The sequence below is a fragment of the Drosophila virilis genome, chromosome 2 (assembly GCF_030788295.1).
Source record: "Drosophila virilis strain 15010-1051.87 chromosome 2, Dvir_AGI_RSII-ME, whole genome shotgun sequence".
NCBI lineage: Eukaryota > Metazoa > Arthropoda > Insecta > Diptera > Drosophilidae > Drosophila > Drosophila virilis.
The window spans coordinates 30,017,537-30,044,636 of NC_091544.1; the positions used below are offsets into that span (position 1 = coordinate 30,017,537).

Here is a 27,100-nt window from a genome sequence, read left to right on the forward strand (position 1 = left end):
TGCGGTACGAAATTCATCATGGAATATCTATATAAAATTGATATGTGTTTACAAGGCAATTCATTACAAATGCGTGGCAATTACATTGACGGAAAGGCAACCTATATTTTATATACATACGAATATCAATAGTTGCTATAAATTATATACATTCAATTAACTCTACATGTGTTAAACTTTTATTTGATAAAAGGCTAAACGGCTAATATTTTTGTTGATACAAATTGGATAATATAAAACATTATTGTCCCTAAATTATAAAGTTTGCTATATTCTTTCTATATAATTCCTGTTTTTTTTTTTTCTTGATAGATAAGTGTTATCATATTGCATATGTAATCTCTGATTAATGACTTGTCAGTAAAGTTATTAGGGTTAATAGTCGCTTATCAACATGTAGCTCTAGGAATAATATTTTTATATATTATAAAAACACCAAGAATCTATGATGAAAGTTTATATAATAGAAATACAAACGATCTAAAACAGTCTTCCCTGGCCCCAACTGGCTTTTCCACTTTTATTAATTTCAAAATTATTCCAAATTATTTCAAGCTCGAACGTGTTTTTCCTATCTTATTTTATATAAGCACATCATTTCATATGTAGTTATACTTGTTTGAACAGTCAATTATTACTCGTTAATGAACAATTATTTCTATTATGCAATTTGCAGGCTTGATATAATTCATTTTCAAGGACAACCCCTATTGCGCACATAGTGCTTAGACAGTTAATACTAAACGGACTGATAGACAAATGTAAAGTTAAAACAAATATTACAATAAAAAGAGCTTGCAATTGCCTGCGATATATTGTATTTAAAATATATCATTAATTTGATTTGATCTCCTCAACAATTTAGTACTAAGTTAGAATTGACACAGCTTAGTCTGCAGTTAAACTGCCAGAAGCTGACTACAGACCACTCGAGAAAGTGTTGGCTAATCGCATGATGATAACATGTAGCTGAAAAATGACCAAAGTAAGCAAATCGCCAGTAATTTAATTATCTATCCAATCAGCTATCCTAATAGACTTTATAGTATAATTCTCTGGAATTATGCGATCCATAAAATTATGAGAAGCAGATATTGGGCTTGACTTTTACAACAGTTTTTGCATTAGCCAAAACTTAAGCACAATTTCATCAATTGCCGACATTTTCGGTACTGTATATACAATATATATTTATACAGCTTATGGCCGCTTCCCTTTACTACGACCAGCTAATAAATATAAATAATATTACGATAAAAGGATCTACTCAAGAGCGCGCCATCAAGTGATAAGCTGCGCTTGCTCTTAGCCTCGGTCCCTCTCTAATGTTAATAATAATAGACAAACTAATTTTATTAGATACACCACTTTCCACATATAATTGATATGTATATACCTTAACCAATGCTCCCCATGAAATTTTAGTAGCTTTTCAATTAATTAACTAAACCATACGATTCCACATTTCCCTGGGCCCAACTAACCACAGAGTCTGACATTAAATTCAGGTAACTTCTCATTGCAAATTCTGTGCCAAACGGCACAGCTCGCCAATTGTCAGAGTTATTGCAGTCTGCCAACTGTAAATTATGCAATAGCCGGGCTGGCAGGGTTTGGCCTATAAATAACTGGACAGATGGCGCACATGCAAGCACAGGTTAAGCATTTGCATCGTAAGATTAGTTGATGTAACCAAAGGTAGTAGTTAAGTTCGTATTTATAGGATTATGTGTAAGCAGCTACTAAATTTAATTGAATTTTCAACAAAAGACAGCAATAAATAGTTTAAAGACCATGTATATAGAATTTTGTATAGATAAGGTTCTTCCAGTTGTGGCCAGATCCTGGCAGGTTTTTTTTTATTCATATTTACTGGGGTCGCTTTTCGGCATTCTTTTTGGTAAACTCCTCCGCGGCCTTCATAAACTTTTTGTGCTCTTTGACAAACTCCTCGGCTAAATCAGAGCGCAATGGATGCTCCGGCTGGGGGTTGTGCACAATGTCAATGAGAGCCTGGAACACCTGCTCAGTGCGCGTTGTGGGCTTCCAGTTGTCGACTGTTATAATTGACAGGCACACCTGACCCTTCTCATCGACATTGGGATGATAGATTTGGGTCTTAAAGAGTATCTTCGGGGGCATAAAGGGATACTGTGCTGGGAAGCTAACTTCAATGCGAAAGGCGCCCTTATTGTAGGGCGCCTTCTCTGGGACCAACAGCCCCGTCCACAGCAGCAAGGACTCATCCGATGCTTCGATATTGCGCAGGACTTTCGACTTGGCAGCCAGAATATCGCTTAGTTCGCGACTTAAACGACGTGAGGCGGACATAGTCTGATTTTTTTTTTATATTTTTTTTTTGTTTTTTTTTTTTTACGGCAGCTGTTAAATTTCTAAATACAATTAATTTTGGGCAGTTGCTGAGTGAGTTTTACAAGCCTGTTAAGTCAATATATGCACAATATTATATATAGAAATATTTCCCTTTAATTATAATAACAATCCACCAATTGTATTATATTTTTTAAATTCATATCAACATAGATTGACTAATGTACAAATACACATACCAACAACTTTTTTTTGTCTCAAAACAACAGCTCCCTGTTATCATCGAAGAGACTCTCCCAGATCTTTACTTTGGACCACTCGGGCAACTCCTCGAATTTAAGCTCATCGCTTATATTGAGGCATTTTATACTCTCGTCGCTTTTGCGTACTGGATCCCATGTAATCATATCCAAGCCGTTGATCTCTGAGCTATAGGGATTACCACTTCGCGCAAACTGCGTCCAAATGCCCACCGTGCGCACAATGTTACGGTACTCGCGACTCTCCTTGGGCATGCGGCGCGCTAGGATACTGGTGAACTGATAGGTCAAATCATCCGCATGACTGACGCCCTTCACGCCACGCCCAAAACGCATGATCCGATAGGGGAATATTAGCTCCTCCGAGTCAAAATCGTAGCGATAGAAGTAAACGGGCGAGCCAGCGGCGTGAGCATGCCGAGAGCGCACTACGCGCAGAGCAGGAAAGATAAAGTAAACCATGGAACACAACTGCAAGCAAGAGAACAGGAGAAATAGTGTAGGATTAGCTAACATTCTTCAACTTAATAACCTATGATTAATGGGGATGCGCGTTGGGCATTACACCATCTGTCGCTCACTTAGCCCAACAGTCAGGCAATTTATCTTTCAATCTTTGGAAAACTCAGATAGTCAATATGCCAGTCAATCATCAGTCAATCAGTCAATTAGCCGGCCAGCTATTCAGTTATTTAATTAGACCCTTACTCTGGCAAGCAGTTAGTCAACCAATTAGTCAGCCAATCGGTCAGTTTAATATTCAGTCAATCAATAAATCAATCATCAATCATTTAATTAACCGTTCAATCAATCAGTCTTCAATCTTTCAGTCTATAAGTTAATTAATTGACTGATGGTCAATCAATCAATCTGTCATTCTTTCAGCAAGTTAACCACTTAATTTGTCGCCTCTCAGTCTGTTCATCGGTCATCTAATTCTCAGTCTTTTTCATGAAAATAACGATCAGGCAAGCTATCAGTCCGTCAGTCAATCAATTGGTCAGCCAATCAGCCACTCAATCAATCTTCTAATCTGTCCGTAAATTAATAAGCTAATCTAATATCAAATTAGTACAATACTCAATCTCGTCAATTTAATAATCAATCAATCGCTGCGTCAGTCAGTCAGTCAGTCATTTTTTCAGCCTCTCAATGACTCAGTCAGTTTATCTGGCACTCAAGATTTCACTTCAACAATTGTTGATTATAATCAGTTAGCCTGAAGGTCTATCAAAAAATTAGTTGTTACATCTATTAGTATTTTGGTCAATCATCCAGTCATTTCGCCAGTCAATCAGTCATCAATAAAGTTTAATTTGCAAGTTAAAGTTTGTTACTGCAACTAACATCCATGTAGTTATCTGGTGTGGCCTTCTCGCCAGTTACATGGGCACTGCGTATCTTTAGAGCCCAATTGCTAATCTTCTCGCTGTCGAGCTCTGCTAGCTCACGTGGCACGAAGGGTGTGCCTTCATCCAGTTGCTGCACCACCTGTGGCATCATTTTTAGCTCTGCAAAGACACACTGTAAGCTTGTGTTCCTTTGGGGATAGCTGAGACTGCACTAACCTGGCACCCAGAGCAGCCCTTCAAAGGAGGTGTTGCCTATCATCATGGGTATCGAGTTGCTCCAAGCGTTTTTCATCATTTCACGCGGATGCTTGGGCAGCACACACTCAGGCGTCGCATATGGCTCCAAAGCAGGTCCAAAAGGGAACATCACCTTTTTGGCATGCTCCTCCGGCGTCAGGACATGCTTCTCCACGCGTATCAGATCCCTGGCTGGTGCTGCTTGCAGAAAATGCAGCACATCCTTCTCATTGTTCTCGCCCTTGTAGCCGGCCAGCTTGGCAATGGTGAAGGCGCGATGCGTGATATCTCCATTAAAGGCCCAAGGTGCTATAGCACTCCCCGACTGCAGGATGCCGCGATGAAAGAGGCCTTGCGTCTGCTCGGTGAGCATCATGTAGTGCGTGGAGGCAGCCCCGGCGCTTTCGCCAAAGACCGTTATGCAATCTGGATCGCCGCCAAAGCTGGCGCAGTTGTTCTTAATCCATTTAAGTGCCAGCACCTGATCCTTAAGACCCGCATTGCCGGGCACATTCAGGCCAGGCGTCTTTAGGCTGAGAAAGCCTACGGGCAGAGAATCAGAATATGATTAGTTTGGAACATGAGCTCTTGCTTACAACTTACCCAGGGCACCCAAGCGATATTGTATGGTAACCAAGACGACATCCTCCTTAATAAAATAGTCCGGACCGTACCAATCGCGATTGGCCTCACCCAAGACGAAGCCACCGCCATGTATCCAGACCAGAACAGGACGTGCTTTGGCAGGACTTAGCTGTGCATGCAGCAAAATTATGTTGATTATTAAATTATGTTCGATTCTGATCAAAGATCGATTAGGATTACAATATATAATAACTTACATTATTCGTATAGACATTTAGATAGAGGCAGTCCTCGGCGCCTTCCACCTTGTCGTAGATGAAATTCACCTGCACTGCCTTCTCCTTGGGTTGCGTACAGTCCCTGACGCCCTCCCAGGGTGTGGGTCGTTGCGGTGCACGAAAGCGCAGCTCACCAACTGGTGGCTGGGCATAAGGTATGCCCTCAAAGCTAAAGTAGGGCACATCGTAGATGGACAAACGCTTAACGCCCCGCACTTTGCCATATTCGGTGTCGGCTAAAACCGATTCGTTTGTGGTTTGACGATATTGTTGGATTTTATGCTCGATGGTTCTGTAAAATGAAAATCAACATAATAATAGAAGGCTGAGCATGTATACATATACATATTAACTTGGTTAATATATTATTTGTGTCGTCTATTGCGTGCATGATGCCCTGTAAATATTGTTGAGGCAAAATGGGGCACATTTAATTTATGATAAGATTTTTCTGCTTATACCAGATTATGGACTTTAACTTTTCATAAATGCAGATCAATTTTTCTTCTATTTTTCTTCGCTGTTTAATGTTTACTTATGAATTCTTTCTTCCCATCTCACCATCAAGTTAGCTGCAGGGCAACTGCCAGTCGAGCCCGCATTCTCACATGTTTCAATTAGCATTAAATTAAAATTATTTTGTTGATGCGGCTGCTGTGGCTACTATTTCTGCTGTTTACCATATCGTCAGCTCATCAACTAGACAACAGGCTTATCTTCTGAAGCTGAATGCAGCATTGGCATGCAGCGGGGGACTCTATATACCACATCCCGTTAACTGGGCACGTCCACCAGTAATAAATGAACACCGGCTGACAAGCAGGCCAGGTCACGGTGCAGTGCACTCAACTGGCAGTGGACGGACACTGGGCGTTCGGCCTGTCCTCACTTAGAGTAGCTCTCAAGTCCGAGCACACACTTCTTGTTGAACTTTGTGTCGTCGAGTAGCTCTCAGTTATCAGCGGAACACAAAACGCATATATATAGAGATAGGGCAACAGCATCTACTTACTATAGAGTGCCAAGATTATTTATATAATGATTGCTAAAGTAATAGCACTTATCAGTCGGGCCGTGTTTTCTAAAGCCCCAAGCCCCAGCCAAAATATAATAATACTCGTAAATATATGGAAACATATATTTAAGGGTATTGTGCTTCTATATTGTAATATATATTGAGGTAATTACCAAACAGAGAGGCATTTCCTTATTAGTAAATGCGATTTCAATAGGCACTGTATGTGTTGAAATAGATAAAATCAGTTCTGAATACATATCACATGTCTATCAATGCGTAACACATTTTGTATTGAATTACCTGTCTGGTTATATTACTTAGAAATAGTTCTACCAATGTCACCATGTCTCTGATTATGCTCTACATATATTTCCATAAGAGAGTGAATAGCATTTTCTAATCTATTTTGATTGTGAGAGACAGCTTGAAAGGAATTCAACATTCGGCACATAGATCGCGTTTTAAACCTTACCCTTACATAAATCCATTTGCTCAATAATAATTATATTTGATTGCATTTAATAAACAAATAAAATTACAAACGTTTTATTTATTAAAAACGTGTTAAAAAAAAGTGGATTTAACAATGGAAGATGTAAGCTAAATTGTCGGGGAATTTAAACGTGCGAATTAACTCTCGTATATTTATACTATATAATAGAAATGTGATAATGGGATAGTTGGGTGCATGTCGGGCATGAATGTGTCTAAGGCGAGGGCGATATGCCCAATAATATCATATTCAGTGTGCATATCGGACCGTTTCCCATTGAAACTCAACGCCTTTGGCATACTTAAAAAATAATTCTATTAATAATATATAGTACACAATTGCATTTATCTGTTTTTATTAAAGTCGTATAAAAAGATTGCTGTAAGTAGTTGACTTTGGTACATATATAAAAAAATAGATACCTAAAATCAACAGACCCTAACATAAAATTTGAATATGTAAACAAAATGTTTTTATGCACATATCTTCGATTATGGCGAACTATGCTTTAATGAAAGGTCGTAAATACAAAATATGTTACTCATTAAACTGATTAAGCGATAAATAGTCGAACGTATTAAACGATTGAGGGATATAAATTAAGGGATTATGTGACATTTTTATGGTTAACATAAAAACTTTATTGTTTGTGGGTGTGCATTTTATCTGTGTGACTAAAGCGTTAACTTTTTGTGAAATATGATATCTCAAGTTTATGTTAACGGAACAAGTCATAGTTGATTTATTAAATAGGTATTAATTACTATTCGACTGAAATTTGTGGCAAAAAGTTGTATGATAAAAATACATATGTTTCATATTACAAATAAAAAAATAAAAAAAAAAATCATTGTTATTCTATGTTTATTTCATAGCACTCGAAAGTCATGCCCCGGTAGAGCTCATTAAGATGATAAGAAGTCTATCTGCATAATACGGGAGTGCAAGATATATTTTTATAGTTAAGGTTTAGAAATGAAAGTATTGGCATTTTGATCAAACAAAAATTAACAAATAGAAAGAAGTCAATTAGTAATATAGTGAGCTGTTAAGAAATTACAAATTATAAAGTAAAAACAGATTAACAAAATTAAAGCTCAAATTTATAAGATCGTGTAAATAGATTTAGACTGCTTATTAATTAAAATTATTCTTCAGTTTAAGTTTTTGTTACACTGGTCGATTAATTTATTAATCAGCTTCATGCGGGCTTCAGTTCAGTACATATATTTCTTTAAAATGCCATTTCAGCTTAATTTTTTGCTATATAGTAGATCTATTATTTATTGCACAATATATTTGCATTTGCATGAATAAACAAAGCTGGAATTTATTTTGTACCTAAATTATACTTATTTAAGTCCAAGTGAACCTGCTTAATCAGCACTTTACACATGTGTTGGTATCTGTTATGCATTTATTGGTAATCAAGGTGTTGGCATCATATTGCACAAAAATAACTTATCACATAGTTTGATTAGCTCACAGAATGAGTCAGAAAGTTAAGTCATGTGTGTTAATGAATATGAATATGTAGCTAGCCGAATAATAGAGATTGACACTTGATCTATTCAACTTTATAAACAATAATGAAATAAATGAACATGGATTAATTGTGGGTCAGAGCCGCACTCACTTCAAACGCCAGCGTATGCGCTCCACAAAGCCGATATTTTTGTTCATTTTTAGAACAGACAATCAACCATATACGAACTATATAAGTTATAGAGGAAGCAACAGTATTAAGTTATTTAAGTATTTCCACCGATCGCTTGGACTGTAACGCGCCAGCGCTAAACTGAAACTGAAATTAAAACTTTTTTATTCCATATTCAGTTCAGTTGTCGACGCTTCAGGCGAACAAAACAAGCGAAACGTGGGTGGCGGGCTGGGGAGCGAGGCAAATAAACATATATGTATATAAGTATATACCATATAGAATAAAGCAAATATCAGAATAAAAACTAAGCAAAACAAAAAGAAAACACAACACAAAAAAAAAACGCGGCACAAAAAAATATCAAAATACAACTACAAATTTGTATTTCAAGTGCGCAGACCGGCACAGATACAGATACGCAGCTGTGGGATCGTGGGCGGGCGAGTGGGGCGCCCGCTGCCTATGGCTGAGGCTACTTGTAGACGCGCCTAAGGCGACTGCATAATTAATCAACTGATTTGCCAATAGCTACACAACACGAGCTGCACCAAACCACAGATAGTTTTTTAGCAACTAGTCAACCAAATACGAATTCGAATATCTTTTAACTGTTTAGCTGATACCAGTTGACTTATTAGTGGGGAAGGTGGCTCCGCGGTCAACTCCCCGGCACACTTGATCGCGCCGACAGTGTAAACAAACAACAGAAATTATTGTTGCCGGCGCGTTGTTAACAACACGCTTTGCATTTCACAGGGCATCGCTACAAAAAGCTTAGCCGAAAGAGCTTAAAGCACAAAGCGTAGCGTACAGTGGAGGATCGAAATATTAGTTCGGCTTCAACTCATTGAGTAATAAACAGATATATTTATTACTCAATATTTCTAACTTAACACAATATTTTTCGTATTAATTTATTAGGCATATTAAGTTGTTCTTGTTTTCAATCGATTTACTCATTACCTAATGACAGCAACATTTGCAATTAAAATGTACTAATTTGCAATAATGCAATGTAATACAATGTAACAACGTAATAATGTCGTCTGTTTAACAGCTGCACTCGCTAACAGGCATTTTATATTTTACATCGAACATTTCAATAACATTGCAAGTCTATTTAACATCTTAGACCCAGTCCAATGCCTCTGAGATTATTTGCTCTTAACTGAATCGCAATGTTACTAGTTATATTAAACTAATAGCTCTAAACTTACAAAAAAAAAGTATAAAATAATAACCTTTCAAATTTATTAAAATTACCTATGAAATTTAAAGCGACCTCAAAGCAATTGTTATCCAGCATAAAGATGTTTGTCATCATCGTAGATACTATTCCATACTTTAATACCGGCCCTTTCACACTGAGGCTGAAACTCTACTTCGTGCCCAATATTCATTACATTAAACGGATTTTCTCTATCCACAGGCCGCCAGTTTTCAGTCTCGGTTTCTACACAGTTTGGATCTCCCGTGCGTGCGAATGATGTCAGAATACCCACCATTCGGTGTATGGTCGAACTCTCAGCTTCATTCAAGGGCTTCTTCCGAACGGCCTCCCTGGGAAACATGTAACCCAATTCATCGGCATGGCAAACCCCACGCCTTATGTCATTCCCGCATAGTTTGATCCGCATCAAATTGTAGTGGGGCGAATCAAAGTCAAACCGATAGAGATAGGTGGGCGCCTGAGCAAAGGCCAGTCTGGAGAGGACCACACGATGTATGCAATGCCAGAAGAGTTTATAACTGAAAAGCTGAAACAAAGAACATTTTAACTGCAGCAGAGCATTAAATCTTGGCATTGTCTTGACTTACGTCCAGCATTTGCATGATATTGTTGACATTAATGTCCCCACTTCCAAAATGGAAGTTTATCAGTTCCATAGCGCGATCATTCAGGTCTTTCATTGTATGCCTGCGGTACACATCATAGGGCAGCGCCAGCGCTGGCTCCTGTTTGAGCAGCTGCAGCATGTAACAATTGTTGATCTTGCAGTAGGGATACATGACCAGACCCTCGAAAGAGGTGCCGCCCATTAGCAATGGCACCTCCTTGGACCAAGCGTCTCGCATCATCTGCAGAAAAGGGCGCTTTAGCAAGCCTTCAACACCCGATTGGTACTCGAGCGTAGGCACAAAGGGATACAAGTGCCCAAAAATGTATTCCCGTGGACCGTATAGTTCGTGCTGCACCAGCTCCTCAGCGGGCAGCGAGCGTAGAAATTCTAAAATTGGCGACTCCAACATTATGCCCCTGTAACCCTTGCTGTTGGCCAGACGGCAAAACAAGGAGTCCGTATTCGGCACCTGAACCCAGGGACATGTCATGGCCCCAGACATTATGATGGCCCGCTGAAACAGACCACATGCCTCCGGCAAGCACATCATAAAGTGCACAGAGGCGGCACCCGCACTGGTGCCCATTAAGGTTATATTCTTTGGATCTCCATTAAAGTGCGAGATATACTTCTGGGTCCAACGTAGCGCCAGTAGCTGATCATGCAGGCCAGCATTGCCCGGTACACCCAGATCGGGGCAGTTTAGAAGTAAGAAACCCAAGGCGCTCAGCCGATAACTGAACTGCACATAGACAATGTCCTCGCGCATCAGAAAGTCTGGGCCATACTTAATCCTTGTGGCGCCGCCTGTTTTAAAGCCGCCACCATGAATATAGACTATGACCGGCAGCGGCGAATTTGCCGTATCGAACTGAATTCAAGCTGAGAATTAATTCAATAGCAATTGATTCCCATCCAAACACTCACATGCTTGGTATACACGTTCAAGTAGAGACAATCCTCAGCGCCTATCGTGCAGCCAGAAGAGTTTTCCAACTGTACGGGACGCGAACGCTCCTCCAGACAGTCCAAGACCTTGCCACACCAGGGATCCGCCGGCTGTGGCGCGCAAAAACGCAGCTTCCCAATCGGCGGATTGCCAAAAGGTATGCCCTCAAAACTATAGTATTCATGACCACATATCCCAACCTGAAACTTACCCTTCACCTTGCCCACAGGCAGGTCCACGATCTTTGTCTCGATTCTGGCTCCCTGGGAGAAGTTCGGCTTGTTAGCCACCAAATGCAGAGCTTTGAAATTGCTCGTTCTGCCAAATTTAAACATGTCATTACCGAATGTGAAATAAGCTTAGGCTAAGGCAAAGCCCACTTGTTTGCGCTGCTCGCACTGAATTGTATTCCAAAAGACTAGTTTCCATTCTCCCTAGCCAGAGGCCAAATTCCCTTAAGCGTACTTACATGCATACAAACAAATACAAATAGCTAACTAAAGATGGTGTCCCTAATGGATATACCATTTATTTTAACCCTTCTCAACTATTTGTATATCTGTTACTATTTAACTAAAAATGCATTCTGGAACTTAATCATCTGCTCACATCGGCGAATTTCATCCACCAAAGAGTAAGCTATTATGATTATCATATAGCTTATCCCACATCAACAATACTTCCTTTTCAGACTGAGTGCCGAATTTCAGCTTCTGGTCAATTAACATGGCCTGGAACGGATCCTCATTCCTCAAAGGCTTCCATAATACACTTTTCGTTTCTTCACAATTTGGATTTCCGGTGCGAGCAAATGTTGTCAGGATACCAACCATTCGCTGTGTGATAAGATTCTCATCCCCACTCATACGAGGCGTACGGTTCTTTAGTGGAAATAAATAGGCCATGTCTTCGGCATGACAAACGCCGCACGTAATATCTTTACCGGTGAAATAAGGGCGTACAATGGGCGTGGGCGAATCATAGCTGAACCGGTATAGAAACGTGGGCGCCCTGGCATGAGCAAGTCGGGAGAGCACCACGCGATGAATGCCATGCCAAAAGAGCTTATAGCTAAAGAACTGAAAAATAATGATGAATCAACCTTTGACATGGCTTCAAGACAAGCGTAAGCTCTACTCACATCTAGGAACTGGATTACACTATTTTTATCAATGGGCCTATGTCCAAAATGGAAGCGCATGAGCTCTTCTGCGGCCTTCTCACGCTCAGTCTTAGATAGTTTCGTATGTATTTCGTAGGGTAGCGCCAGCGCTGGATTTTTCTTGAGCATTTTCAGCATCTTGCCCTTGCTGTCCTTGTATTTTGGATACATGAATAGACCTTCGAACGAGGTGCCGCCTATCAGCAGTGGCACATCCACGGACCAAGCCGTGCGATACATCTCTACAACGGGGCCCTTAATCAGGGCATCTTCGCCGCCGTCATTTCCAGATGGGGCCTGAACCAGTGGAGCAAATGGATACAGATGACCAAAGAGATAGTCGCAGTCGCCGAAGTGATTAAGACTCACTACCTCCTTGGCGGGCAAGGAGCGCAAGAATTTCAGTATTTCCGTTGCCTTGATTTCACCTCTGTAGCCCTTTTCCCATGCCAGACGGCAGAAGAGGTCATCTGCATAAGGTACAATAGCCCAGGGGCAGGTCATTGTGCCGGACATCATGACAGCTCGATGGAAAAGGCCAGACGCCTGTGGCGCGCACATCATAAAGTCCACCATGGCGCCGCCCGAACTAGTGCCCATAATGGTTACATTATCTGGATCCCCGTTAAAGTACGAGATGTATTCCTGCACCCAACGCATTGCGGTCAGATGGTCGTGCAGACCGGCATTTCCGGACACGCCCAGCTCTGGGCAGTTGATCCTGAGGAAACCCAGCGCACTGAGCCGATAATTGAACATAACATATACGATATCCTCGCGCATAAGATACTGAGGTCCGAATTTCTCGGTTATGGCGCCACCCGTGCAGAAGCCACCAGGAGTAAAGTTCACGATTACCGGCAATTTCTTCTCAGACTCATCGAACTAAAAATACAAATACCCTCTAAATGCACATCACAATGGAACCTGAGAGTTACTAACATGCTTGGTATACACATTTATGTACAGACAATCCTCGCTGCCGGTGATTTGGTTTGAAGATATTCCCACTTGCGTGGGTACAGAACGATCCTTAGTGCAATCTAGAACCATATTACCCCATGGCTCTGCCGGTTGCGTTGGACTAAATCGCAACTCCCTGATCGGAGGCTTGCCATAGGGTATGCCTCTAAAGCTATAAAAGTCGTTGCCACAGTGACCCTCCTCATGGGTGCCCCTTACCTTGCCCATGGGCAGCTCTACAGTTTTTGCGGCTGCGCATTTGGAGTAGCGTAGTATTAAGGTTTTTACCAGATTATTACAGCTGTGGCCACGACTTTGTAAGCTTAATTTAAACATATTATAATTTTGATGTTTGTGTTCTGAAACTGAACATAGTTTTGATTAAAAATGAATTGGCTGCCCTCGAAAGAGTTTGACCTTCCAGGTTCAAGTTCCAATCAACGGCGCATAAAAATTTATACAAATAAAATTACCATCTCGAAGGCTGCACAAGAAAATTCCGAGTTCGAATCCCTGATTTCAACTGATACAAGTGTCACGCAGCTGTGAACCCTTAACATTGAATTGTATTCATAAGGCGAATGAATATTTACTTTTCTTTTATATACAAGCTTACCTGAGTTCAATAAACTGCAATCAAAATGTCATATCGTGTGTTGGTTTAAAAATAAAGAATTGTTTATTGGCACTGACGTATTTATTGCAGTTTTGAATAGCTTTATAAACAAATAAAAATAGAGAGGAAAATCCTTTAGAACTTATAAATTAATAAAATTTAATTACATAAATAAACCAAAACATAAAATTATCTATATTTAATGCCAATACTTTTACATGCAACTGCACGTACCTAAAACTTAACAGCACTCTGTTAAGTAGAAAGTCTACTGTTAACCACTAGAACATCTTTACCCGTAGCAGTTGGGCTTATAAAACTGTTAAGCCAATATTACAGCTAAATTTTATGCCTAGCTTTAACTACAGTAGTCTGATTTCATGGCTGGAAAGAACGCAATTAGTCAGTGATGCAAGTATGCCCCTTTGCTTAGGTAGATAAAATAATATTTAATAGTGTTAATTGTGATCTTACAACCTGAGCACACATAAAAATTCACTTATATTTTTATTTTTTTAAATCAGCAACAAGCAACAACAACAATGTCAACCAGGTTTTGCGGCCCATTAAATGTTAACAACACGAACAGCTGTCGACAAATTGTTGTAATAGCGCTCTCTGTACTGCCCGGTACAACGGGCATTATCAATAAAGTTTTCATGCTCCCATTGCCATATGTTTTTCAATAAGAGCAACAACAGCGTCGTCTATCGAGATAAGCGGTCGCTTTTGTCGTTCGTGATTAAAACATCAACTGGGAGACTCCGGTCGCTTCGAAGATTGAAATAACTACATACAGTGAACACTGGCTAAGGCATAATTTTGAATTAATATAAGAACGTCATAAATTATAACAGCAAATATTTCAGTTAATTATTAGAAGATCATATATTTTATTCTAACTCTAACCAGAATCCTCTTCTGTATATCAAATGAAAGCAGCATGTGTCAAAAATGTATCAAAATTTATACTGTCAAGCATTTTCTGGTCCATTTCTCTTCACAACTAAATTACCAGTTGCCGTTAGCGAGTTACCACTGTGTATGAAAATTGGGTGCGCGTAAGCGCATTCGTAGACAGCCCTATTCTAGTTGAACGTTCAGTTGGAGCTTGTCAATTGCTAGGGACAGAAGTGAAAGCAACGCTAGTCACAAAAATTGGTTCGCGTATAACCCACAAGGACGTAATACCCATCTGACATGAATGTGCAAATGGGTGTTGCGGATCTGCTAAAGCTGGGCACCAAGTAGGTGACATGAGTCTTTCCATTTAATCGCTGTCAATGGCATCGTAAATGCCAACAGCCAGCAAAAGTTTAGCGATAAGATAAGATCAACTTGTTTAGCAGGCCAATAATATGAACTTCGATTGCTCTACTCTAATCCAATGACAGGCTCATTGGCCACAAGATCGTGCAGTACACTCTGGCTACAAAGGTCACGACGGTGCTCGAAACCCAGTATGGTCGGGTGCGCGGCCTTCAGCGTAAGACCCTCTACGAACAGGAGCTCTACTTTGCCTTCGAAGGCATACCCTATGCCAAGCCGCCGTTGGGTGAGCTGCGTTTCCGCGCGCCACAGCCCCCAGAACCCTGGAAGGACGTCAGAGATTGCACGTATGGACGCGCAAAGCCCATGCAACAGCATTTTGTGATGCATGTAGTCGAGGGCTCCGAGGATTGCCTCTACCTAAATGTGTACGCAAAGAAACTTAAGTCGGAAAAGCCCCTGCCCGTCATGGTGTGGATCTATGGTGGCGGTTTTCAGATTGGCGAGGCGACAAGGGATGTTCACAGTCCAGATTACTTTATGCAAAAGGATGTTATTCTAGTCACACTTAACTACAGGCTGGGAGCTTTAGGTAAGTGCTTATTTAATCTTGGGCTGAGTTTGGAGAGTGTGGTAAAATCTCGGAATTCTGTGAAATTTCCTCTCACTCTCTCAACGAACACAAGTTTTATTATAGTTTTTTGTATATAAGTATATATGTGGAGCACTCAATAGCGTGTCGGCAATCTAAATTACATGCTGTGATTGAAGATATTGGCCGTACAACCAACCTGTATTGCGATAAAGAGTATTGTTATTAATTTTGTATAATTAATGTGGGCGGCTCTCTTCCATTCCCGTAAGAGTTAACAGCAGAACGGCGTACGTACACCAGCTTTTCTTTACTTATATGGTTATACAAAAGGTTGAATTGTGGCAACTACACAATATTTTGCTAACCAAAATGCTAAAGCAATGTAAAGGTTAATGCTGTTAACTTAACAGAATGCCTTACAGAATTCGTTACTGCAAAATACTGTTACAACCAAAACTTAAATGGTCAAAAAGGGAATAGTAATTGAATAATTAATATATAATATTTTGCGAATGTGATTAATAAAATAATGCATGCCCTTGTCACAGGTTTTCTAAGCCTCTCCGACCGGGACTTGGATGTACCTGGCAATGCTGGACTCAAGGATCAGGTAATGGCCCTGCGTTGGATACACAACAACATCGCTAACTTCAACGGTGATCCAAACAACATTACACTAATGGGCATAAGTGCGGGCGCTGCTTCCACCCAGATAATGATGTGCACAGAACAGACACGAGGTCTCTTCCACAAGGCAATCCTCATGTCGGGCTCATCGCTCTGTGGCTGGGCCCGTGAGCCCCAGTACAATTGGTCCCATCGGCTTGCTTGCCAGCTGGGCTATGTGGGCAGCGACAATGAGAAGGAAGTGTTTCGGTTTCTACAGCGCGCCTCGGCGAGAGAAATTACCAGCTGTACAACGCTGCGAAGCCAGGAGGAGTTACGTGATTATATACTGTTTCCATTTGGACCCGTCATAGAACCTTATGTGAGCGCCAACTGTGTGATCTTCAGGCCACCTGAGGAGATGCTGTCCCAGGCCTGGGGCAATGAACTGCCCATAATCATTGGTGGCACTTCGTTCGAGGGCCTCTTCTCCTACCAATTCGTAATGCAGGATGCGGAGCATCTACTTAGCGCTTTTGAAGCCTTAATACCCAGAGAGGTGCGTGATGTGTCCACGCCAGCGGAGCTTAAGGAACACATTAGACACCTAAAGGTGTCATCTTTCGACGATCCCACAAGAGGCCGCATGGAGTTCAAGGAGTGCTTGCAGTTGCTTTCCATGAAGCACTTTTGGCATGGTATCCATCGAACTTTACTCGCCCGGCTGGCCTATGCGCCGACCAAGCCCACCTATCTGTATCGCTTCGACTTCGACTCGCCCACCTTCAATCACTATCGCATTATGGTGTGTGGCCGCCATGAACGAGGCGTCTCCCATGCGGATGACTTCTTCTATTTATTTTACTGCATCCCAGCCTACAAACTGGACAAGTTTTCGCCGGAATACCTCACTATCGAGCGTCTGATTGGCATGTGGACGGCATTCGCGACACACAGTGATCCCAATCGCGCTCAGGTGTTGCCTGTCTCTTGGGAGGCAGTCGACTCGAACGTTACTCCAAAGTGCCTAAACATTGGACGACAACTCCAGTTTATTGAATTGCCCGAGATCAAGCAGTTGAAACTCTGGGATAGCTTCTATAAGAAACTGAAATTGTATTAGGTCAGCGTAAGGTCGTCAGGTTAATATTGTGTAATATTTGGGTCATCACATACGAGGTTTAAGAGGTTTTAGATATCGTTGGTTAAATAAATATATATATATATATAAATATATATATATATTATATATTATATATGTATATATATATGTATATATATGTATATTCAAATATATATAGTGTAGTAAATTGTACAACAAGAAAACGAAAACGAAAAACATCCAAAGGTTGACCAAAACTAAATATATATTTTAAGGTAATTATTTATTTCTGTTTTACAATCATTTTATAATTTTATAAAAAATATTCGTGAACTGCAAAATAAAAGACACTGCTTTTTATTATCAATCTACTTACGCAAATTCGTGTCACATTAATTGCCGTCACGACACGCACCCATCTCCAACTGCGTCGAGATTCGAATCCATGAGTTTTTTTATTGCTGTATGCTCCTGACAAACACCGTTAGAGCTGGGAAGTGAATTTTCACTGTAGCTACCTTATACGATAAAAACGTAGGTTAAGGCGGGGATTAGGGAACTTCCATTCGCATGTGTGGGAAAACGCGAAAAACGTTTGTAAAACAATTTTTTGTTTTGCCCGCGGCAAATGCGGGTCAACGGTTTAAAGAAAGTTTATTCATCAGCTGCAAAATTCTCACCGCAAGTCTAACATCAGCGGAACCTGTTGATTCCTAAACTTGGTCCCGTATTTGATGCACTTAAAAGATATTTTTAAATGGATGTGGAGATCAGAATGGGTATATCTTAATTTTCCACGGACATGTTCTCAATGGAAAGGTTGTACCTAAAATTTGTTGTAAAAACGTTGCACGGGCAATGCCAACCAATACCCGCTAGTATAGATATATAATTGCTTAATAAGCCATAAACCAATTATAGAACTAGTTTGCTAATATACTAGTTGTTTTACTGAATCGCAGTACGTAAACTAGTTTATAAATAATAGACGATCGTATAAATAAACGCATGTTATTATTAAATATTTCGAAAATCTTGAAAAATGTAATGCTTTGAAAAGTAGGCAAGGCGCTTCGTTTCCCACGAAAATTTCAAATATATTTTCTATTTCAAATTGAAACAAGTTAAAGGGGGGAAAAGTGCTGACAGGCAGATACACAACACTAGATGAAGGAGATACCCAATAAACATATCCTTATATGTCCTGTAAATTAGTAAGACACTCTTTCTGAATGGGGGGACAAACATGAATGTGAATGTGTGTGCTACGGAGCGTTTTAGGCTGGCCACTAAGTAGATGACACAAGTTTGCAATAAAAGGACACTCAACATAAATTTTCATTTATTTAAAGGAGCATCGCTCACAGGATTGTGCAGTTCAATCTGGCCACTGATTTCGAAACGATCCTGGATACCGAGTACGGAAGGGTGCGCGGCGTTCAGCGTAAGACTCTCTATGATGAAGAGCTCTACTTTGCCTTCGAAGGCATACCCTATGCCAAGCCGCCCTTAGGTGAGCTGCGTTTTCGGGCGCCCCAACCACCGGAGATGTGGACCCACGTCATGGACTGCACGTACCCACGTTCAAGGCCCATGCAGCGACATTTGGTTTTGCATTCGATCGAGGGCTCCGAGGATTGCCTCTACCTAAATGTGTACTCAAAAAGCCTTAAGTCGGAAAAGCCCCTGCCCGTTATGGTCTGGATCTATGGAGGCAGTTTTCAAATTGGCGAGGCCACAAGGGATGTTCACAGTCCAGATTACTTTATGCAAAAGGAAGTTATTCTAGTCACACTTAACTACAGGCTGGGAGCCTTAGGTGAGTGTAAGAAAAGAAGAAAAGGAAAGAAAGAAAATGCAACCAATTGTTTACCGTCCAAGTAATACAGATATATAGGCTTGTCCGATTTGGTTCAATCCTTAGAAGAGCTGATCAGCATATTTCCAAAGATGCTTGCCTCTTTTAAAGCGGGTAACAGCACTAATCTCTCTTATTTCAGGTTTTCTCAGCCTCTCCGATCCGGTCCTGGATGTTCCTGGCAATGCTGGACTCAAGGATCAGGTAATGGCCCTGCGCTGGATACAAGAAAACATTGCTTCCTTCAATGGTGATCCGAACAACATTACACTAATGGGCATAAGTGCGGGTGCTGCTTCCATTCAGATAATGATGAGCTCGGAACAGACACGAGGACTCTTCCACAAGGCCATCCTTATGTCAGGATCATCGCTATGCGACTGGATCGATGAGACCTGCTACACCCAACCCTATCTGCTGGCCTGTAAGCTGGGCTACAAAGGTGATGAAAATGACCAGGAAATACTTCGCTTTCTGCAAAGCATCCCAGCAAAGGACATCAGTGGCTGTAAAAAATTGATCGTGAAGGAGGAAAAACGCGATTACGTGCTGATTCCGTTTGGACCCGTCGTTGAGCCCTACGTGAGCGAAAGCTGTCTGATCTCCATGCCGCCTTGCAAGACTCTATCCCATGCCTGGGGCAATAGGCTACCCATGATCATTGGAGGCACTTCCTTCGAGGGCTTGGTGTTCTACCAGCATATAACGGGTGATATGGAGTACATGCTGGGTGCCTTTGAAGCTTTAATACCCAGAGCTGTGCGCTATTCATCTACGCTGGCGGAGATCCAGGCTCACGTAAGACGTCTGAAGGTCTCATATTTCGAGGATGCCACGTTAGATCAGATGGAATTTAAGGACTGTCTGCATCTTCTTTCTTGCAAGCACTTCTGGCATGCTATCCATCGAACTGTGCTTGCCCGGCTGGCCTATGCGCCAAACACGCCCACCTACCTCTATCGCTTTGATTTCGATTCACATAGCTTCAATTACTCTCGCATCATGGTCTGTGGACGCAATGAGCGTGGTGTTTGTCATGGCGATGATTTCTTCTATTTGTTTTACTGCATACCATCCTACAAATTGGAGAAGACCTCGTGGGAATACCGCACCATTGAGCGGATGATAGGCATGTGGACGGCATTCGCGGCACACAATGATCCCAACTGCGATATTGTAAATCCAACCATTTGGGAGACCCTTAAATCAAGCTGTAATCCAATGTGCTTAAACATTGGCACAAATCTTGAGTTTATTGAACTGCCCGGGAAGAAAGAACTGCAATTATGGGATACCTTCTATAAGAAATTGAGACTATACTAAGTTCTTAAAGATAAAAAAGGAGCATATTATCATAGTCCACAAGCCTTGTTGCTCAATTGGAGAGTATATAATTGCAATTCAAGCAAAATATAAATTTCAGAACTAGCTTAACGTATTCCACGCAATCATAAGGCAGCTCTATCAAAAAAATTGTAGTACGACAATTGCCCAGCAATTAAAAAAGCAGAGCCATGTTATAAGGGAGTCAAGCAAATGATAGTTGATATATGGACAGGAGTGCAGATTCGTAGAAAAAAATATTGTGTACAAGATTTTCTAATAACTGAGCTCTTATGGAGTCAGAAAAACCAAACTTCAGAAAACGGTGGTAACAATTTGAGAAATTCTCAAAAAATGGCGTATGAAAAAATCTCCTAATCAACTAATAAAGGTTTGAAAAAAAAAATAAATAAGCAAAATAGAACTGATTGCCTAGATTTCAAATAAATGTGTTAATAAAGTAATACCAAGAAGCATTCAATTTGAAATTCATTTGAATTTTTGTTGTTTTTTTTAAAGTAGTATTTCAAAAAAGATTCTAGTTTTTACTTGCAGATAACCTCTTTGTATCAAAATACAAATAAAAATAAGTTCAAACAGCTCACATATGCCATAATACGATTTATTTACATGTGGCTACAACTCAGAGCAAGAGTTGGAGTTAGCTTTTTAACCTGGAGCAAACTTAAAATAATTGCTCCTTTTTATATAGACTATCCCAGACGAGCAGCTTTTCGTGCTCGGGCTGATCGATGATCTCCACCTCTTCGCCTATGTTAAGCACACGCTGTGGCTGCTCTTGCTTTGCGGGCTGCCAGTTCAGATGCGCGGTTTCGGCGCAGTTGGGATTGGAGGTGGCCGCAAAGGATGCCCAAATGTCCACCAGGCGCTGTATGGTGCGATATTCACCCGATGCTTTGTCTAGCTTCCAGGACTGCGAGTTGCGGAACAAATAGCTTAGCTCATCCGCATGGGCAACGCCCTTCTTAATGTCATCGCCACAAAACTTCTTGCGATAGAAATTGAAATTTGGCGAATCAAAGTCGAAGCGATAGTAATAGGTAGGCGCCTTGGCATAGGCCAGACGGGCTTGCAAAGTTCGATGAAAGCCATGCCAGAAGATCTTATAAGAATAGTACTGAAAAAAGCAGAAATAAGTTTAACAGAATATGGAATAATAAGTGCTCTAGTCGGGAGTGTCCGACTAAGACCAGGGTTCAGAGATGCCGCATGATAACTATTACATACATTCACACAAAACTATTATTCCCTTTTCCCATTTTGAACAGGGTACAGGATACAAGAAACTGTTTCAAACTCACATCCAAAAAATTCATGATGTGCTCTTGACTGGGTGTTGCATCACCAAAGTACAATTTGATCAGCTTGTTGCTGAACTGCAGATTCTGCTGTTCCGTATTGAGCAAAAGCACTTCGTGAGGAATTATGCGCAACGGATCCTGCGGCAAGGTATCCAAGCCCTTGAGATTGGCCTTCAGAGCTGGATACATGAACAGGCCCTCGAAGGAGACACCGCCCAGCATGACGGGCAGCTCATTGCTCCACGCCTCGCGTGCCATTTCCAGCTGCTGCTTTGGCACCACGCAGTCGGGCATTATGTACGGCTCCACCGTGGGTCCAAAAGCATAGATGAGGCCACTGCGTCGATCCTCGGCGGTGAGCAGGCTGTGATTAACCAGCTGATGTGGCGCCACGCCCCGCAAATGTTCCAACACCAGCCGATCGATGTTTTCGCCCTCATAGCCATGCGCCTTAGCCAGCCGATAGGCAAAATCTGCGGGAGGTGTATTTGACCAGTAATTGTGCAGGGTACCCGACATGGGTATGGCCTTGTGGAAGAGTCCACGCGTCTGCTCTGTGCACATCATATAGTGGGTGGAGCATCCGCCGGCGCTCTCCCCAAATACCGTTATGTTGTTAACATCGCCATTGAAATAGGAAATATATTGCTTAACCCATTTGAGAGCTAGAACCTGATCCTTGAGTCCAGCATTACCAGGCACCTCTAAGCTGGGGTCTTTCAGACTGAGGAAACCTATGTAAATAAAATCATATGTAATGTTAGGTTGAAAAAAAAAAAAACAAAAGAGGCTAAAAACGAATACAGAAACTAGAGGTGCAGAGTTTCCTCATAAAGAAAAATCTACTAAAACTTAGAATGAATTTAAATTTAACATTCTTTTACACTCAATAAAAGGTATAGAATTGGTGCACTTTAAATCTAAATCTATCTTTTATACCCTTTGGAAGCTATCAGCGATAAGAGAAACTTGTTCAATAACAAAACAATCTAGATTTAGAGATTGTCATTACGATTAGATATTTAATTCTTACCCAGACAATCAACGCGATAGTTTAGCGTTACTAGAACGACATCTTTAGCCATTAAATAATCCGGCGCATACAGCTCCCGGGTGGCCTCGCCTATGGAAAATGCACCACCGTATATATAAACCATAACAGGCAGGGGTTTCGCCGTCTGTAGCTGTTATCAGTGGAACATGGGCAATTATAGCTATCCATCACAGGTTATATTTTATTTTTAGATAGTCACCTGCTTGGCGTACACATTCAGATAAAGGCAATCCTCGCTGCCCTCGATGACATGAGTTAACATGGCCTTCTGCACGGGCTTCTCGGCAAAGTGGGTGCAATCCAGTACGCCGGACCAGGGTTCTGCCGGCAGCGGCGCCTTGAAGCGCAGCTCTCCCAGCGGCGGTTGGGCAAAAGGCAAACGCTCAAAGCTAAAGTAATCATCATCGTAGAGAGTGCGACGTTTAACGCCCTTTATCTGGCCCACGGGCAGTGTAATCTCACAAGTCTCCAGACTAAAATAACGATTATAAAATTTGTTAATTATTTGTATAATAAAAAAAAAAAAAGTATTTAATTATATGTTATGACTTTAGGGCACCTCTCTGACATGATGCTAAACAATCGCTCGGTCGTCCGCTCTGCTCGCGTGCCGCTTGTCAACTGAACATCGAGTAAATCAAAAGAACGTCGCAAAGTGTCGCGAGTGTACAGAGATGGCCATAAAAGCATGTACACCAACCGTGTTGGCTTGTGAAACTGATTTATCGCGCATTTGGTGGGATTTTTTGTGTTGAATAATTAAAAAAAAAACAGCCAGCCAGAAGTCTAAATACTCTTACATGGAACTAGTGAAACTTGGCGAATAGCTTATATTATTCGATATACAGTAGTGGACAAAGGATGTGACCCGGCATTTTAAATGTTAGTTTAACAGTGAAAAGAAATATTTCATAAGTGTACCAAATGTTAGTTTAACATTTTAGTCTTATATATATAGACCAGCCGTGGTTTATATTTATATTATTGTGCTATTCACAGTAGTGGACAAAAATTATAAAGTGTTAAAAATATCATTTTTAACGGATTCATGAAATTCTGCATATGCATTAATAGGTAATTAACAGTTTAAAGTAAGACTGCACTCATTTTTTTTTTTGGAACTCGGCACAATTATTATTATTTTATTATTATTTATTATTTTTATACCCTGAACCCATTGAAAATAGGTAAAAAGGGTATAATGTATTTGTGTATGAAACAGGCAGAAGGAAGCATCTCGGACCCCATTAAGTATATATATTCTTGATCAGCATCAACAGCCGATTCGGTCTAGCCGTGTCCGTCTGTCCGTATGTATGAACGCAAGGATCTCAGAACCTATAAGAGCTAGACACTTGAAATAATAGCTGTTTCCGATAACCGATCATTTCGTTTTCAAGCAAGGGATAAGACTCGATATCGAAATCCTGTTTTTGAGCAAAATGAGTAAATAATAAGAGATAGGCTCATCAAATTTGATACGTTGCTTCTATATTATATTAAGATCTTTCATGTACTGTAGAAAATTTCATTAATATCGTTTAACAAATACAAAAGTTATGTGTTTTGGCTTCCCACGTGTTTGCGGCAGCTAGTGAAAATTTCAATCATTTCTGTATACATGTATATACTTTAAGGTCTATCAACAACATTGCTATTGAGATTGTATGGTTTTTTGTGCTGTATTTTTAATCAGTTTTTTTTTTCATTGAAGCAAACGAGCGCGATCTGAATTTTGTGTTGTAGAAGAGAGTTCAGGGTATTCCCTAGTCAGGAGCTCTCGACTAGAGCCCATTACTTGTTTTTATTATACATACTTTATCTATAAGTACATAAGCTGGTTCCTTATCGTAACTTACCAAAGCTCACAGATTCACAGTTAAATGAGTTCCATTTTAGCATTTCTGTACAATTGGTCGTAAAACTTTAACTTCCAACGCTCAGGCTGTGCAATGAACTTGAGTTCCTCATTGATATTCAGACACATTGTGGGTTCATTCTGTGAGACCGGCTGCCATTCGACCAATGACTGGATGAGTGGCGCATTCGGATTGGATCTGCGGGCGAATTCTGTGAACATGGCAATCATGCGGCAAAGGGTTATGTATTCCGCTCTCGATTTATCCAGCTTAAAGGTGCCGGGCAACTTAAAAATATAGCACAATTCATCGGCATGATGAAGGCCGCGCTTATCGGGTCCCCAATAGCGTATGCGATACAGATTGAAATCAGGTGAATCAAAGTCGAAGCGATATAGGTAATTCTCGGCCTTGCTATAGGCCAGCCGGGCGCTAATCAGACGCTGCTGATAGTGCAACAGGTTGAGCGCGAAGATCTCAGATATGCCCGAGGCATGCGATACGTTCAGATCCGAACTGTGCACGCCACAAAACTTCTTCACCAGCGTCTGTCCCAGGTGGCGACACCTGCTGGGCTCGCAGTGCCGGAGGATGGAATACGGCAGCATGAACTCCGGACGCTCCTGGCAGGCTTTTAGCACCGCTGCGTCCTTTCTCATATCGCATGTACTACTAAACAAATCCTCGTTGCTGGTGCTACCAACGATGATCGGCAGGCGATTGCTCCAAGCGCTGCGCTGCAATATCCGCGGCTCGTCCAGCAGCACAGCGCCCTGCGTGGCATAGGGCTCCACTCGTGGCATAAAAAGAGGTAATCCAGAGCTTTGCAGGCGTTCATATAGCTGTCGAAAATCTGTCTTGGCCAAAAGTTTGGGATCTGCAGCATTTATGTAGTCCCATACTTGGACATCGTTGTTGGCGCCCGCATAGCCCAAATGCTTGGCCAGCTCGTACTCCACGTTGGGCCGATTACATGTGTCCGGATGGAAACCAGCCAAAAGTATCGCCTTGTCGAAGAGTCCCTCCGCCAGCGGGCTCACCATCAGCAGGTGGACCAAACAGCTGCCCGAACTGTGCCCGAATAGCGTTATGTTGTTCGCATCGCCATTGAAGCTGCCCGCATTGGCCCTTATCCACTTGAGGGCCAGCACAATATCCTTAATGCCCGCATTGCCGGGTATGCCCAGCGACGGATCCGAAAAGCTCATGAAACCTGCGCACATTCACATAGCATTAGCTTTCGCTTAGATTTCTCTTTGGATACCCACCAAATAGACCCAATCGATAGCCAATGCTGATGTAGATCACCTGCTCGCGCATGAAATAATCAGGTGAAAAGAAGCGCCTTGTCGGATCCCCACTCTTAAACGCACCGCCATGCACATAAACCATTACAGGCAACGGCTTTTCGCTGCTGAGCTAAAATAAATATACATATTCTAATAATCTCAATCCGTGCATGTGTAATTTGATGAAAACTCACGCATTTCACGGCTATATTTAGGTACAGGCAGTCCTCGCTACCCTCAACCTGTTTTGTTAAGCTGGCCACTTGCAGGCACTTGTCCCTCGGCTCGGTACAGTCGCGTACGCCCAGCCAAGACTTCGCTTCCTGCGGAGCTCTAAAGCGCAGCTCACCCAATGGCGGCTGGGCGTAGGGTATGCCATCGAAGCTATAGTAGGGCTCATCATAGAGACTGGTGAGTAGCGCGCCACGCACCTCACCATGCGTGGTAAGCACCACAGGGGAAGTATCCGAGCTGCAAATGATTTCACTCTGTTAGTCATGGAGTTTGTCTTTTATCCGACCGCAACCTACTAGTCCGTTGCCATTTCAGGTTTGTCCCAAAATAACTGAAATTAAAAACTCTCCACTTATATAGACGCATACTATATGCTGAAATTATCTATTGTGGTTAAATTCCAAACGGCGAGCCAGTGCTGCCAATTTTTCTAGCTACATAAGGCTAATTGCAGAGTTGTTAGCCGGAAAAATTAGTTTGAACCGATTTGGTTTTTATTTGGCATCTTAAAACCAATTACTGGCAACTCTGTTTCCAATTAGTGGCTAATTCAGCTTTTTGTAGCTAATTTAAACGTTGGATTTAACTACATTTTGTTGTGGTAAAATGATCGTTGTGGTGAGAACTAATCTGTCTAGCGTTGTGTTCAGAACTTGAATGCCAATTTTGGCATTGGTGAAGCAATTGTGGTGGTGAATTTAGATAATCTTACATTTTATTATAGTAAAATAAAAGTTCAAGATAAGTTTATCTTTTGATATTTCTTAAGAGTACCAGCACTATAAGCCAAAATAATACACAAAGAATACAAAAAAGATAAGACAAATAACATTTTATACAGCTA

General features: G+C 41.2%; 6 protein-coding genes across 6 annotated transcripts; 2 read left to right on the forward strand and 4 right to left on the reverse strand.

Moving 5' to 3' along the window:
* Nucleotides 1-1,725: 1,725 nt before the first annotated feature.
* Ubc84D (Ubiquitin conjugating enzyme 84D) lies at nt 1,726-2,451 on the reverse strand. The gene has a single exon (XM_002056394.4). The coding sequence runs from the start codon at nt 2,329-2,331 to the stop codon at nt 1,870-1,872; it is 462 nt and encodes a 153-aa protein (XP_002056430.1). The 5' UTR covers nt 2,332-2,451; the 3' UTR covers nt 1,726-1,869.
* A 13-nt stretch (nt 2,452-2,464) lies between these two features.
* On the reverse strand, nt 2,465-8,352 carry alpha-Est7 (alpha-Esterase-7). The gene is made up of 6 exons (XM_002056395.4): nt 8,191-8,352; nt 5,023-5,335; nt 4,784-4,934; nt 4,160-4,723; nt 3,939-4,102; nt 2,465-3,062 (listed from the first exon to the last, which is right to left on the reverse strand). Exons 1-6 carry the CDS (start codon nt 8,235-8,237, stop codon nt 2,589-2,591), a joined length of 1,713 nt encoding a protein of 570 aa, XP_002056431.1. The 5' UTR covers nt 8,238-8,352; the 3' UTR covers nt 2,465-2,588.
* A 1,116-nt stretch (nt 8,353-9,468) lies between these two features.
* Nucleotides 9,469-26,636, reverse strand: LOC6632666 (uncharacterized). The gene is made up of 12 exons (XM_070207634.1): nt 26,553-26,636; nt 26,217-26,493; nt 26,002-26,152; nt 24,757-25,946; nt 23,434-23,591; nt 23,074-23,347; nt 22,854-23,004; nt 21,821-22,554; nt 21,186-21,636; nt 10,983-11,362; nt 10,033-10,926; nt 9,469-9,971 (listed from the first exon to the last, which is right to left on the reverse strand). Exons 1-12 carry the CDS (start codon nt 26,564-26,566, stop codon nt 9,510-9,512), a joined length of 5,136 nt encoding a protein of 1,711 aa, XP_070063735.1. The 5' UTR covers nt 26,567-26,636; the 3' UTR covers nt 9,469-9,509.
* Nucleotides 11,503-13,508, reverse strand: alpha-Est6 (alpha-Esterase-6). The gene is made up of 3 exons (XM_015170784.3): nt 13,109-13,508; nt 12,146-13,051; nt 11,503-12,083 (listed from the first exon to the last, which is right to left on the reverse strand). Exons 1-3 carry the CDS (start codon nt 13,463-13,465, stop codon nt 11,625-11,627), a joined length of 1,722 nt encoding a protein of 573 aa, XP_015026270.1. The 5' UTR covers nt 13,466-13,508; the 3' UTR covers nt 11,503-11,624.
* On the forward strand, nt 14,667-17,688 carry LOC6632664 (esterase B1). Its single transcript, XM_002056397.4, has 3 exons — nt 14,667-14,992; nt 15,140-15,606; nt 16,158-17,688. The coding sequence occupies exons 1-3, from the start codon at nt 14,946-14,948 to the stop codon at nt 17,336-17,338; spliced, it is 1,695 nt and encodes a 564-aa protein (XP_002056433.1). The 5' UTR covers nt 14,667-14,945; the 3' UTR covers nt 17,339-17,688.
* LOC6632665 (esterase B1) lies at nt 18,421-20,996 on the forward strand. Its single transcript, XM_002056398.4, has 3 exons — nt 18,421-18,610; nt 18,670-19,136; nt 19,318-20,996. Exons 1-3 carry the CDS (start codon nt 18,564-18,566, stop codon nt 20,496-20,498), a joined length of 1,695 nt encoding a protein of 564 aa, XP_002056434.1. The 5' UTR covers nt 18,421-18,563; the 3' UTR covers nt 20,499-20,996.
* Nucleotides 26,637-27,100: the final 464 nt, after the last annotated feature.

What these genes read in the sequence shown, in the direction of transcription:
- LOC6632665 (XM_002056398.4), top strand. Translation starts at nt 18,564, where the DNA reads ATGAATGTGAATGTGTGTGCTACGGAGCGTTTTAGGCTGGCCACTAA. An exon ending in CGTTTTAGGCTGGCCACTAA is followed by an intron (nt 18,611 to 18,669) that starts GTAGATGACACA and finishes ATTTATTTAAAG; the next exon opens with GAGCATCGCTCACAGGATTG. An exon ending in CTACAGGCTGGGAGCCTTAG is followed by an intron (nt 19,137 to 19,317) that starts GTGAGTGTAAGA and finishes CTCTTATTTCAG; the next exon opens with GTTTTCTCAGCCTCTCCGAT.
- LOC6632664 (XM_002056397.4), top strand. Translation starts at nt 14,946, where the DNA reads ATGAATGTGCAAATGGGTGTTGCGGATCTGCTAAAGCTGGGCACCAA. An exon ending in CTGCTAAAGCTGGGCACCAA is followed by an intron (nt 14,993 to 15,139) that starts GTAGGTGACATG and finishes ATCCAATGACAG; the next exon opens with GCTCATTGGCCACAAGATCG. An exon ending in CTACAGGCTGGGAGCTTTAG is followed by an intron (nt 15,607 to 16,157) that starts GTAAGTGCTTAT and finishes CCCTTGTCACAG; the next exon opens with GTTTTCTAAGCCTCTCCGAC.
- Ubc84D (XM_002056394.4), bottom strand. Translation starts at nt 2,331, where the DNA reads ATGTCCGCCTCACGTCGTTTAAGTCGCGAACTAAGCGATATTCTGGCT.
- alpha-Est7 (XM_002056395.4), bottom strand. Translation starts at nt 8,237, where the DNA reads ATGAACAAAAATATCGGCTTTGTGGAGCGCATACGCTGGCGTTTGAA. An exon ending in TAAATGTCTATACGAATAAT is followed by an intron (nt 4,935 to 5,022) that starts GTAAGTTATTAT and finishes CTGCATGCACAG; the next exon opens with CTAAGTCCTGCCAAAGCACG. An exon ending in ATATCGCTTGGGTGCCCTGG is followed by an intron (nt 4,724 to 4,783) that starts GTAAGTTGTAAG and finishes CTCTGCCCGTAG; the next exon opens with GCTTTCTCAGCCTAAAGACG.
- LOC6632666 (XM_070207634.1), bottom strand. An exon ending in CTATCGATTGGGTCTATTTG is followed by an intron (nt 25,947 to 26,001) that starts GTGGGTATCCAA and finishes GAATGTGCGCAG; the next exon opens with GTTTCATGAGCTTTTCGGAT. An exon ending in TGAATGTGTACGCCAAGCAG is followed by an intron (nt 23,005 to 23,073) that starts GTGACTATCTAA and finishes CACTGATAACAG; the next exon opens with CTACAGACGGCGAAACCCCT.
- alpha-Est6 (XM_015170784.3), bottom strand. Translation starts at nt 13,465, where the DNA reads ATGTTTAAATTAAGCTTACAAAGTCGTGGCCACAGCTGTAATAATCTG. An exon ending in TAAATGTGTATACCAAGCAT is followed by an intron (nt 13,052 to 13,108) that starts GTTAGTAACTCT and finishes TTGTATTTTTAG; the next exon opens with TTCGATGAGTCTGAGAAGAA. An exon ending in GTGTAATCCAGTTCCTAGAT is followed by an intron (nt 12,084 to 12,145) that starts GTGAGTAGAGCT and finishes ATTATTTTTCAG; the next exon opens with TTCTTTAGCTATAAGCTCTT.